The sequence below is a fragment of the Cydia strobilella genome, chromosome 23 (assembly GCF_947568885.1).
Source record: "Cydia strobilella chromosome 23, ilCydStro3.1, whole genome shotgun sequence".
Lineage (NCBI taxonomy): Eukaryota > Metazoa > Arthropoda > Insecta > Lepidoptera > Tortricidae > Cydia > Cydia strobilella.
Genome location: NC_086063.1, coordinates 5,511,754 through 5,525,309, shown reverse-complemented (window position 1 = coordinate 5,525,309; position 13,556 = coordinate 5,511,754). Strand labels below are relative to the sequence as shown.

The window sequence follows — 13,556 nt, the reverse complement described above, 5'->3', positions numbered from 1 at the left end:
CCGGTGTAGGTAGTGTTGTGAAGGTTGAAGTTAGTTCGAGTAGTGCGTACCTCCAGCGCGTCCACCTCGGCCTGCAGGCGCGCCACGTCGGCCGCCGCGGAGCCGGGCGGGCCGGCCGCCGTCGCCTCCACTCGTACTGACCGGTGTAGGTAGTGTTGTGAAGGTTGAAGTTAGTTCGAGTAGTGCGTACCTCCAGCGCGTCCACCTCGGCCTGCAGGCGCGCCACGTCGGCCGCCGCGGAGCCGGGCGGGCCGGCCGCCGTCGCCTCCACTCGTACTGACCGGTGTAGGTAGTGTTGTGAAGGTTGAAGTTAGTTCGAGTAGTGCGTACCTCCAGCGCGTCCACCTCGGCCTGCAGGCGCGCCACGTCGGCCGCCGCGGAGCCGGGCGGGCCGGCCGCCGTCGCCTCCACTCGTACTGACCGGTGTAGGTAGTGTTGTGAAGGTTGAAGTTAGTTCGAGTAGTGCGTACCTCCAGCGCGTCCACCTCGGCCTGCAGGCGCGCCACGTCGGCCGCCGCGGAGCCGGGCGGGCCGGCCGCCGTCGCCTCCACTCGTACTGACCGGTGTAGGTAGTGTTGTGAAGGTTGAAGTTAGTTCGAGTAGTGCGTACCTCCAGCGCGTCCACCTCGGCCTGCAGGCGCGCCACGTCGGCCGCCGCGGAGCCGGGCGGGCCGGCCGCCGTCGCCTCCACTCGTACTGACCGGTGTAGGTAGTGTTGTGAAGGTTGAAGTTAGTTCGAGTAGTGCGTACCTCCAGCGCGTCCACCTCGGCCTGCAGGCGCGCCACGTCGGCCGCCGCGGAGCCGGGCGGGCCGGCCGCCGTCGCCTCCACTCGTACTGACCGGTGTAGGTAGTGTTGTGAAGGTTGAAGTTAGTTCGAGTAGTGCGTACCTCCAGCGCGTCCACCTCGGCCTGCAGGCGCGCCACGTCGGCCGCCGCGGAGCCGGGCGGGCCGGCCGCCGTCGCCTCCACTCGTACTGACCGGTGTAGGTAGTGTTGTGAAGGTTGAAGTTAGTTCGAGTAGTGCGTACCTCCAGCGCGTCCACCTCGGCCTGCAGGCGCGCCACGTCGGCCGCCGCGGAGCCGGGCGGGCCGGCCGCCGTCGCCTCCACTCGTACTGACCGGTGTAGGTAGTGTTGTGAAGGTTGAAGTTAGTTCGAGTAGTGCGTACCTCCAGCGCGTCCACCTCGGCCTGCAGGCGCGCCACGTCGGCCGCCGCGGAGCCGGGCGGGCCGGCCGCCGTCGCCTCCACTCGTACTGACCGGTGTAGGTAGTGTTGTGAAGGTTGAAGTTAGTTCGAGTAGTGCGTACCTCCAGCGCGTCCACCTCGGCCTGCAGGCGCGCCACGTCGGCCGCCGCGGAGCCGGGCGGGCCGGCCGCCGTCGCCTCCACTCGTACTGACCGGTGTAGGTAGTGTTGTGAAGGTTGAAGTTAGTTCGAGTAGTGCGTACCTCCAGCGCGTCCACCTCGGCCTGCAGGCGCGCCACGTCGGCCGCCGCGGAGCCGGGCGGGCCGGCCGCCGTCGCCTCCACTCGTACTGACCGGTGTAGGTAGTGTTGTGAAGGTTGAAGTTAGTTCGAGTAGTGCGTACCTCCAGCGCGTCCACCTCGGCCTGCAGGCGCGCCACGTCGGCCGCCGCGGAGCCGGGCGGGCCGGCCGCCGTCGCCTCCACTCGTACTGACCGGTGTAGGTAGTGTTGTGAAGGTTGAAGTTAGTTCGAGTAGTGCGTACCTCCAGCGCGTCCACCTCGGCCTGCAGGCGCGCCACGTCGGCCGCCGCGGAGCCGGGCGGGCCGGCCGCCGTCGCCTCCACTCGTACTGACCGGTGTAGGTAGTGTTGTGAAGGTTGAAGTTAGTTCGAGTAGTGCGTACCTCCAGCGCGTCCACCTCGGCCTGCAGGCGCGCCACGTCGGCCGCCGCGGAGCCGGGCGGGCCGGCCGCCGTCGCCTCCACTCGTACTGACCGGAGAGTTTCTTCACGCAGCTTCCGCTCCTACAAATGATATCATCACATTTTATTTTTATTTTATTTTTTTATTTAAGAAACAAACAGTCTTCTATAGTTATACATAACACTGGAAATTTTCTTAAAGCTAGACTTACAGTTTCCTTAATGAAAATATTTTAACATCATGTTTAATAAAGTTTCTACAGAGTAAAACAGAGCTATTTGTGCAAACAATAACAACAATAATGAAAAAAAAAAGATGCAAGAGTATCAGGGTGTTAACAATTAAATTGTATATAAACTGAATACTAAAAAGGTTTTATTATTCTTATCACATGACTCGACCACATTCAAAAAAACTCCCATTGACAAAATCACCTTGCGCACTAAATCGGAAATTTTAACATCACCGATCCACCCACAACACGTTTACCCAATGACCGATGTGACGTTTAGCGTCGCAATAATTAGCCTCATGCATGAAGTTTATATTTGAACGAAATATGTTTTATTCGGATGTTTGTTACCATTATATCATGTTACAAATGCATTTCCGTTTTTAAATTACCATTTAATTACTTAAAATTATAAATAAAAAGTACAAAAATTTGCCCGCGAAAAGCTAGCGAGCGAAACGCTCCAAACGCTACGTGACGTCGTCACGCGTTCGACAGATTAGTGTCATTAGTATCAAACGTCAGTTGGGCAACGTGTGACGTCATCACGCTCTGTCGAATTCGCGCCAAAAATTATGAGCGTTTCAACCGCTCAAAAATTTTCAACATTTTAAATATTTTTTAATAAAATAACGTTAAGGTTTACAAAAGTATTTTTATCATTTCCGGTATTCCAACGATATAAATTATGAATCCAAAAATAAAAATGCAATGCAAAGATTGTCCATCGCGGTTCAGCGTGGCAACGCGGCGAGCGTCATGGGCACCTTTGCATCGGGGGGGTCACGGGACGACTTTTGGGACGGCTGAAGTTTGACTTATTATTATTAGAAAAAAAAAAAAATAAAAAAAAAAAATAAAAAAATAAAAAAAAAAAATTCATGCATGGAGCTAATTAGGTAGACTGCAGAGTGAAGGCTGGCATCCACTAGGCTCGCCGAGGCGGATCGCAATAATTCGCCTTCTATACATTTACTATGAAACTGCGTCTATTGATGAAGAGCCGCGGCGCGTCGAATCGAATTTACCGTTCATAGTGTATAGAAGGCGAACTATTGCGATTCGATTCGATTCGCCTCGGCAAGTCTAGTGGACGCCAGCCTTGACACGGAAGAAAACAAACCTGAGTAAATTTTACAAAATATATTAAAACTAAAAAAACACTAACTAAAGAAAGACAAGCAAGAACTGGGTGTATTGGGGATGGGGTGGGAGGAGGTTACCCAAGCTGCCCAAGACCGTAGTCAATGGAAAGACAAGATTCGGGCCCTACACCCCAGCAGGGGGTAACAGGAAAAGAAGAAGAAGAAGAAAGAAAGACAAGGTCTTCTCTGAGCTGCCACTAACAATTAGAAGTGAAACAAATCCTTGTTAGAGGTCACTTTCCTGTACAATACGTCGCGTCGCGGGTTGCCGCACTTGGACGTGGCCGTCTTCCAGCGGGTAGCGGGCAGCAGAACGGGTAGCGGAGCATGCGCATCCAGGGTCGTGTTGCATAATAAACTACAACTAATATTACAAGCGGAACTCCTTTTCTAATAAGTTAAATTAGAAAAAAAGTTCCGTTTGTAACCCCAGACTTGGTCCGTCACTTCAAGCCATAAAAAAAGAGCTCTTGTGCAGCCCTCTACAGTTCACACACACTCCCTATAGTCCACTTACTTTAGTAGCCTCTGAGATGGCGGTGTCGAGTCGCGCTTCTAACTCTCGCCGACCCTTGTCCGAGCGTCTGATGTCCTGTCTTAGCGCATCTATCTTCTGCATAGCTACTTCTAACTCTTCTTCTTTGTCACGAACCTGAAAAACATATATAGTTAAATTATTTATTCATTACACACACAAATCAAAATGTTGCCATACCAGATCTTGCACGATTTGACCTCCTATATTAATAATCCTTCGCTCTTGACTGAGAATCGCTATCATCAACGTATAGTCTACATTTGGAGTGTATGATTTCCTTTTATCAGCTTCCGTCCATCACTCCCTTTACATCTTAACAAGAATTATCGAGTCCTTCAATGAGGGCTACCGCATTTAATTTCGCCGCTAGGGGCACTAGTGTAGGTGGAGGTCTTTCAAAATGTCAAATGCATAGAAGTTTTGGGGGCTTCAAGCTTTTTTATCGGGAATTTTCACTCCTTATTCATAATTGTCGTAAATCTTTGTCCATCTTTGATTAATCATGGTAAACAATACATATAGCTCAATAAATGTTAGTGGTTTAAAAAAAGTGCGAACTAAAATATATGCAAAATTAAACAGGTTGAAAAAATGGCACATTTAGACGTTAAAATACCTTTGTGTATATTAGAACGTATTGATTTTATAAAAATAAGCATAGAAGAATTTTGAGATCTGTTCTGCTGGACCTACATCTACAGTGGTGAGCACAAAAACGGTAGCCCATTGATCGGACCATTTGATCTAGATAGAGACTGGCCTCTGCGCTCGCCTTGTGTGTTCTCAACTTTTGCCTTTGAGGGGAGCTCAAAACACTATGTAAGAAAATTGTTAGATTTAGTTGGAGAAATATTGTATGCATGTGTATACTGTATATTACCTGCCGCGATAACTTCTGTTTCTGTTGCCGCAACTCCGACAGGCGGTCCGTCACTTCGTTGTATTCCGTCATAGCTAGCTTACGCTGCGCAACGGCATCCTTTAGTTCTTTATCCTGAAACAGACGATAAACATTTAGAAATCATGGCGGCCTTTAATTAATAACACGGTCTTGACGACAACGAAGACGGAGTGACATCACTAAAGGTGCGTAACTTAAGATTGCGCCGACGGAATATTGACAACTGTTTATTTAATAATAGAAATATAATATTGTCTTCGGTTACCGCGATAGTTACTCATGAAATAAAACCGACCGCCGAGTTTGTTGCCGGTCCCATATTGGGATACCCTCCTACAATTTAGGAGGGAATTAAATCTTCTCGGGTCCGTGGTGTAGGGTTGGAGCCGGCGTAGTTTTTTTATTTTTTTATTATCGCGTATATATATACCTATACTATATATCTTTACTTTAAAATAATTGTAGTGTATAACTAGCCTTGTGAACCGATTTTGCATGTACAACCAGCCTTAAAGTTAGTTTATGGTTGTTCATTATTTTAGTATGTGGGTATTTTTTGCACTTTGTAATTTTTCCTCAGTCACCCGTTGACCACGAACGCTGTAAAGGGTTCGAAACGTCGGGATGTATTATAAATTCAATATACGCGATATAATCCGTTTTCATAGTTTAATTCAATAGAAATATAGTTAAGTTTATGTACCTGCAACCTCAGCTTCTCAGTAGAATCCACCTTGTCCTTGACGAGCTCCTCCTTCTCAAGGTTGAGGGTCGTGACCATCATCTCCAGTTCGCGTACCCTCGTTACTGCATCTTGAGGCGCCGATGGATCCTGTAAGTAATAAATAGGATCAAACTTCTTGTGCGAGTTACAGGATAGACTCTGACTACGCTAACTTTGCACATGCTTGGCAGTTAAAATGCATATATATCTTTATAAGCTCCATTTAACACTTGGCATGAAAATTTTGCGTGGTCCGACTTTAAAATAATTCCTTGGCGCCTGAAATACTAATTATATTACAGTATATCTTGTAATGGACCTATTTGTTTTATCCTAATACAACCCACGGTCCTAATATTATTATTGACTTTCATTGGCCGACACGTAAACCCACATTAGAAGGTATATTGAATTCTATTTTAAATATGTTACGTTAGAATTCAATACTACACGGATTCACGTTCGCCATACAAACAACGAAACATTTTACTTTATGGTGTGATGATGGTTTTTAACCGAATTCAAAATGCGGAAGCGGTAATGAACATATGAATATTTCTGGATCATTTTCATATACCTAATTATGTTCCTCGATATCTAAATCAATTTATTAATGAGATAAATATAGGTATATCCTTCTATTAAGTATTAGGTATTATTAGGTATCCGATGATTGAATATCGGATAAATCAAGTCATTGATAACATCATAAAATAATGTATGCCTACAGCACACAGGCACAATATTATTTGGTGATGTACAAAGGTGAAAAGCAAAAAATCACCTGCGCCACGACCCCGCTGCTAAGTTGTTCGTAACATCGCACTTGCGCTTCTAACTCCGCGTTTCTTTTCGATAATGCTGCGAGCTCCTCTTTCAATGTGATAGATTCCTCTGCAACAACATAAAAACATATATCTGTATCTGCTAGTCAAGTTTACCGATATACAGTTAACAGTGTTGCTGTTTGTACTTACTATTGGAATTCGTAAATGTAAAATTTTAGTCTCTTCTCTACAGATGTTTTGTTTAGTATTAAACTTGCCAATTATATGGGTAAATTATTATTTATCTCCACGGGACTTAATCGCGTAAAATAGTTTTAAATTTACCTCCGATAATGAGTAAAAATCGTGAAAGTTTAAATCAGTATATGGGTAAATACTTAAAAACAAGTGCAAGTCGGATTCGCGCACGAAGGGTTCCGTACCATTACGCAAAAATCGGCAAAAAAATCACGTTTGTTGTATGGGAGCCCCACTTAAATATTTATTTTATTCTGTTTTTAGTATTTGTTGTTATAGCGGACACAGAAATACATCATCTGTCAAAAATTTCAACTGTCTAGCTATCACGGTTCATCAGATATAGCCTGGTGACAGACGGACAGACAGACAGACAGCGGAGTCTTAGTAATAGGGTCCCGTTTTTACCCTTTGGGTACGGAACCCTAAAAATAGCGCGCGAATCGAAATTGTCATGCCACAAACAGACAATGCATTGATTTCATAGTGCTCCACCCTTAGGAATTTCTTAGACATTCAAAAGTCAATAAGATTGTGCTGTTTTCTTACAGAGTTTTAATGGCACCAAAACATTTCATTGTAAACGACTTTATAAACGTATACAAAATTACAAATTAATCAGATACCGTCAACCGGGGTAAATAGGGATGGCTGGGGTGAATAGGGACGGCTGGGGTGAATAGGGACAAACCTTTAAATGTGATTTACCTGACAATTTCCTTCAAAATACTTACACAAATTGTAGCAATGATTGAAAATAGAAGTAGATTTTGTATGATACAATTTGTGTGGGCAGTTATTAAGAAATTGTCATGTAAATCACATTTTAAGTTTTGTCCCTATTTACCTCAGCCATCCCTATTCACCCCGGCTCACGGTACCGATAAACTAATTCAAAATATCTGATATTCTTTTCGGTCTTACCACTCCCAACGTCCAAGGGTTGTCCTCCTGATCTTAACTCTGCGATGGTTTGTGCTAGGAGTGCGTTCTCCCGCTCGAGGGCTTTCAGGGCCGCTCTGTCGCCAGCATTTGATGGGGCCTGCAAAATAATTAAGTCAGTTTCAGTTACGTCGTTGTAAAAAAACTGTACTTTTAATGTCGCAAGTTCAAATCTTGCTCGAAATTGTTAGTTTTTGCAATGGTCTTTCAAGTAAAAAAATAATAATTAAGCTAGCGAACATCTTTTTTAGAACAAAAAACAACTTATAATCACTGTCTGCCATATAGGTATCCTTTGGATATGACAGCTAAAGCTGGGTCACGTTTTTAAAAGCCTGTTTGTCTTCGTTTCCAACAACCACTTGAAGGACAGTTTTGCAGCCCCAAGAGAATAAATGCTGACCCTGTATACATACCTGCATACAACGGATCCAAGCATGGAAGCCACGGGTGAAGAGTGTTCACAGTCATGTCATGAGCATACGACAAAGAAGAATAGAAGAAGATACATACCTGGCTGGGAGCGTTCTTGGCGGGGCTGAGCGGTGTAGCGGGAGCACCCAAGTCCGAGAGTCGACTCCCCGCCGTGAACGTGAAGCCCACGAACGAAGATACATACCTGGCTGGGAGCGTTCTTGGCGGGGCTGAGCGGTGTAGCGGGAGCACCCAAGTCCGAGAGTCGACTCCCCGCCGTGAACGTGAAGCCCACGAACGAAGATACATACCTGGCTGGGAGCGTTCTTGGCGGGGCTGAGCGGTGTAGCGGGAGCACCCAAGTCCGAGAGTCGACTCCCCGCCGTGAACGTGAAGCCCACGAACGAAGATACATACCTGGCTGGGAGCGTTCTTGGCGGGGCTGAGCGGTGTAGCGGGAGCACCCAAGTCCGAGAGTCGACTCCCCGCCGTGAACGTGAAGCCCACGAACGAAGATACATACCTGGCTGGGAGCGTTCTTGGCGGGGCTGAGCGGTGTAGCGGGAGCACCCAAGTCCGAGAGTCGACTCCCCGCCGTGAACGTGAAGCCCACGAACGAAGATACATACCTGGCTGGGAGCGTTCTTGGCGGGGCTGAGCGGTGTAGCGGGAGCACCCAAGTCCGAGAGTCGACTCCCCGCCGTGAACGTGAAGCCCACGAACGAAGATACATACCTGGCTGGGAGCGTTCTTGGCGGGGCTGAGCGGTGTAGCGGGAGCACCCAAGTCCGAGAGTCGACTCCCCGCCGTGAACGTGAAGCCCACGAACGAAGATACATACCTGGCTGGGAGCGTTCTTGGCGGGGCTGAGCGGTGTAGCGGGAGCACCCAAGTCCGAGAGTCGACTCCCCGCCGTGAACGTGAAGCCCACGAACGAAGATACATACCTGGCTGGGAGCGTTCTTGGCGGGGCTGAGCGGTGTAGCGGGAGCACCCAAGTCCGAGAGTCGACTCCCCGCCGTGAACGTGAAGCCCACGAACGAAGATACATACCTGGCTGGGAGCGTTCTTGGCGGGGCTGAGCGGTGTAGCGGGAGCACCCAAGTCCGAGAGTCGACTCCCCGCCGTGAACGTGAAGCCCACGAACGGCAGGTGCAGACCCGAGAACGCTGACGACGCTGATGGTGGTGGCACCGCCTCTGATAATCTGAAAATATTGTGTAAATACGATCACTTTATTGGTACTAATGTCTGCTCGCGACCATTTAGCTTTATCGAGCTTATTTAATGAAAGCAGCGACGAGATGAAAGCAGTGGGGGGACACTCCTCCTGTCGGGCATCCTCGGCTCCGTTCAGCTCAGCATTGCTCCGATTAGTAGGGTTGACACAATTCATCCCTTTACGTGCGCGACCATAAATAAGGACTTGAATTTTGACAACCGTAAATAGCCGAAAAGAATAGTGGCATACATTAGAAAGGGACAGCCTGATTCGTCCCTGAACCGCTGTCAAACTTCGGTTTTGTACGAAGTGTCCTTTCTGTACGGTAGTACTATTATTTATTCTGTGATGAAAGTTCAAAAATAGTAGTAGTAGTAGTAAATCACTAAAAAAACCTGAAAATACCTGATGTCAGTGTCATCCACGTCGAAGTTGGAGGTATCAGTAGGGCTGGCCACGTCGGGAACAAAAGGCGCTTGCATTTCTCGGAGCGCTTCCCACTCTAAGCCGGCGAACCAGCCGTGGTTCTGTGGAGGAACAAAAGTTACATTTGTTTATTACAATTTTTATGTTTTTAGGGTTCCGTACCCAAAGACCCTATTACTAAGACTCCGCTGTCCGTCTGTCTGTCTGTCACCAGGCTGTATCTCATGAACCGTGATAGCTAGACAGTTGAAATTTTCACAGATGATGTATTTCTGTTGCCGCTATAACAACAAATACTAAAAAGTAGGGAACCCTCTTCTTGGTGATTTTATTTTCTGAATAATTGTTTTTATTTTATTATGAAACTGCTGACATATTTTTATTTTAGTATGAAATATTATAATAAATGTAGCTCACCATCATTTCCTTTTCTGATGGAAAGGTCCTTATCCTTATGCACATGAAACGTAAAGACCATTCTCTAATGGAAACCCACTGTTTAAGAAAGGGGCAAGTAGGTAATTTTGGAAAATATTTGTCAGATCGTCAAGACAGCACCACTAACCTTTCCGGGAGATGGGATCCGCAGGCAGGACTCGGGCAGGGCACAATTCTTCAGGTAGGTATCCGAATTTACGAAGTTCACGAGGAGCACCACACCGGCGGCCAGGTGCATGTCTATTTTACGTCTCTGTCATAGGTCGTGTCAACTAATTAGAGGGCCGCGCGGGCGCGGGGGGGGGGGGGGGGGGAATCTACATACATAGATAGTATTTTGAACACCCACAAATCATTTCAGTGGCGTGCAATAGGAGAGGCCTATGTCCAGCAGCGGATGAGAGTAGGATGATGATGATGATGAAATCATTTCATAATTCATCATTCAAGTTATATCATATAGGTATAATTTAGATTTTGCTGTAAATACTATATAAGTAAGTAGAATAATAAAATTTACCTTAAAATCTTGCAAGCCATTCTTTCCCAGCCTTTGGTCAGCAGCGCATATTAGCTTCCTAATCAAGTCTGTCGCCTCGTCTGACACCTGTAATTAATTATTTAATCATTTAAATTTGCAATTATTTTATTAATTTGTAAATAAGTATGTCATATATTATGATTTCGTTTGTATCTGATATATTCATGAGATAAAAATCGTGAATAACGCACAATTTTATTAGTTTATCGCTATGACAATAAAACTCAGTAATTATATATAATATACCGCAAATTTAGAGCCATAGTGGACCGTACTAGTAACCAATTAATGGTGATTTTTGTTAACTAATTTTTATGCAATTAAGGAGTTAAGGTTGTCAACTTGTCACTTGATAAAACCACAAAACTTCGGCTTTTCGCGTACATGTGATTCCATACCTGTTTAGCATGTTCTAGAGGCGGTGGGCAGCTAAAAGAACGAGCGTGGTTCATGATCTTGCCGTATGTTTCCACGAGAGACTCCGCGTAGAATGGCGTCTCTCCGAATAGCATCTCGTACATACACACGCCTGAAAACGATTAAATATGAAAATTTTAATTATGAAAATCGATCTACATTATTATAAACTAAATATTACTTTGAGAAAATGCCACCGACCGCTAACATGACAAAGATTTTTTTTTTTTCATTTATTTTTCAAAGGCATAACTAATTTACATAATTAATTTCAAAATTACTCGCCAAACTGCATATGCAGTTTGTTGGCGAGAAAGCTCTTTTTTTTACAATTTTATGCACCTACTTAAGTTGCTATCTTACTATCCTATGCTCTTAGAAAAAATATACCTATATAATAAAGTATCCTTTTACAAATAAATGTTTCTACCTAAAGGATACACTATGCTAAAATAACAAACAACAACAAATATAATTTAATGTTTAAAGTCATTGTTTACTATTGCGAGTTATACACTATGGCTAAAAAATAACCGCATCCCCGTTGCCAGGATGGTTTTGGGATTATACTAAGCAACTTTTACTATGGGACCAACAACGGAATCGCGAAAAAAAATTTAATTAGAAAATGGAGCAGCCAAAATGCGGGGGCATAGTTGCTTAGTATAATCCCAAAACCTCCCTGGCTACGGGAATGCGCTTATTTTTTAGCCACCGTGTATAAAATAGTTTTGATTGTGGATATAAAGAGAACAACCACAATAGGCAAGCAAATATTTATATAAAAATCGAACATACTTCGACTTTAAAATCGGTAATATCACCTAAATATCATATTCATATATTGGACATAATTAAATTTAGTACCAGATGTTGAATCTCGTCAAGTCTGCTTGCTAAGACATGCAAGAACAACAACACTTAGATAAGTCATAAAGACCCGAATTTGACACTCACCTAGAGACCACCAATCACATTCAGGACCATAACGACCTTGACCATCCTCCATCGCCTGAAAGATGAAATTAAAAAGATATTTACTTGATTTGGAATTAAATTGGTCACCACAAAGCAAAACTATAAAAATAGGTAAATAAGGAAGGTGGAAAACATTATGGCTCCTCTACACGATGGCCCAGCGTAGGCCAGTCCAAGGGACGCTGCTATGCGCTGGAGTGAGATAGCAATATCACTTGCTCCCTCTAACGTATAAATGCGTCCCTTGGAGTGGCCTACGCTGGGCCATCGTGTAGAGGAGCCATTAAGGCATATTAATCAAGTTACGTATACATATTGATCATTTGTTTTACGTAAAAACATGACGACACACATCACAAACTAATGGCCGATACAGACGGATTGCAATTTGCAACCCGACTGCAATATGTATTGGAACAAGTTGCAGTCGGATTGCAGTCCGTCTGTACCGGCCCTGAATCATGCAGGTAACCTTGAAAACGGACAGCAAAAAAACGCCTAAAAGCGTTATGGGCCCGACAACTCACGACGAATATAAGAGTGTTTAGCGTTCAAAGAATTAAAGAAAGTTATAGTCACCCTAAGAATCTCTGGCGATATGTAATCCGGTGTTCCTACAGCAACGTTGCTTTGTACCTGTAACAATCGCAATGGTTAAACGGACTGTTTCCTCGCAAAATCATATTTAAGATGGGTAAGACTATTCTAAACTAAAGCATCAAAACACATTTGTTCACGCTACTAAAATCAGGGACACACCATTTTTGTATTTTCCTGCTGCGTTACCGTACAAAATGTAACTTTTATCTGATCAAGTTGTTAATTTTAATGTGTTAAATCAATACTTATAGATCTGAAACTGCCCGTGTAAACAAAAAAGTAAAAAAAAAGAAACATTTTTGAAAAATCGATTTTTCTTTGCTAGGGAGTCTAAAACACGAAATCAGTGTTTTTAAGTTGATTCACCCACATAAACTGTGTTACAGTACCGGCCAATAATATATCACCTCCATGTTTTTACGGTATAACTTTTTTTATATATTTGTGAGTGACTTCCACCTCCCTGCTTTAGGTAGTCTAGTAGTATTCCTTAAAAATTGGTCTCATGTAATGGTTTTTTCATAGAGGTTTTTTTTTAAATGTATTGTTAACTTCATTTTTTTTACTAGAGGTTTTTTAGTAATATGCTGAGTATCCTATTGTAATTCACTGTATTTCATTTTCAGTATTCATCATATATTTGTATAAAATGACTAGTAAAATATGCAATCTACAAACTAACCTATATTGTTTACTCTATACAAGCTCATACAAAAACACTCAAAGGTGATATATTATTGGCCGGTACTGTAGTTTAGTACCTTCCCGTCATCTCCCAATCGAAGGCACGAGCCGAAATCTGCGAGTCTGATGTGGCCGCTGGCGTCTAGCAGGACATTGTCGGGCTTTATGTCTCTGCAATACAAACAACATATTACAAGCAAGGAAAACTATGACGCGTAACGTAATGCAATAGTTTGTGTGCATAGACATAGTACATAGAAGTAGTAGACGCGCCACCGAGCGACCGGGGGTAAGAGTAAGAATATTCATATAAAATGTATACTACGCAATTTATCCGGTTTGCGTGTCCAATGTCTTTTCTCTTTCACTCTTATACATTTCGATATTTCGCCATAGCCTCCTTGCTATGATGCCCACATGATGCCATAACCCGACCATGA

General features: G+C 44.4%; 1 protein-coding gene across 1 annotated transcript in view; it reads right to left on the bottom strand.

Moving 5' to 3' along the window:
• The window catches only part of LOC134751907 (serine/threonine-protein kinase Genghis Khan), an 80,437-nt gene that overhangs the window by 53,586 nt on the left and 13,295 nt on the right, over positions 1–13,556 (bottom strand). Inside the window, exons 8-20 of the mRNA XM_063687460.1 lie at positions 13,194–13,287; positions 12,412–12,468; positions 11,812–11,866; positions 10,836–10,966; positions 10,417–10,503; positions 9,438–9,559; positions 8,864–9,017; positions 7,379–7,496; positions 6,214–6,323; positions 5,409–5,537; positions 4,685–4,798; positions 3,784–3,918; positions 1,871–1,990 (exon numbers count right to left, since the gene is read on the bottom strand). Of these exons, the coding sequence (XP_063543530.1) occupies positions 1,871–1,990; positions 3,784–3,918; positions 4,685–4,798; positions 5,409–5,537; positions 6,214–6,323; positions 7,379–7,496; positions 8,864–9,017; positions 9,438–9,559; positions 10,417–10,503; positions 10,836–10,966; positions 11,812–11,866; positions 12,412–12,468; positions 13,194–13,287 (1,426 nt within the window). The remainder of the gene's footprint in view (positions 1–1,870; positions 1,991–3,783; positions 3,919–4,684; positions 4,799–5,408; positions 5,538–6,213; positions 6,324–7,378; positions 7,497–8,863; positions 9,018–9,437; positions 9,560–10,416; positions 10,504–10,835; positions 10,967–11,811; positions 11,867–12,411; positions 12,469–13,193; positions 13,288–13,556) is intronic.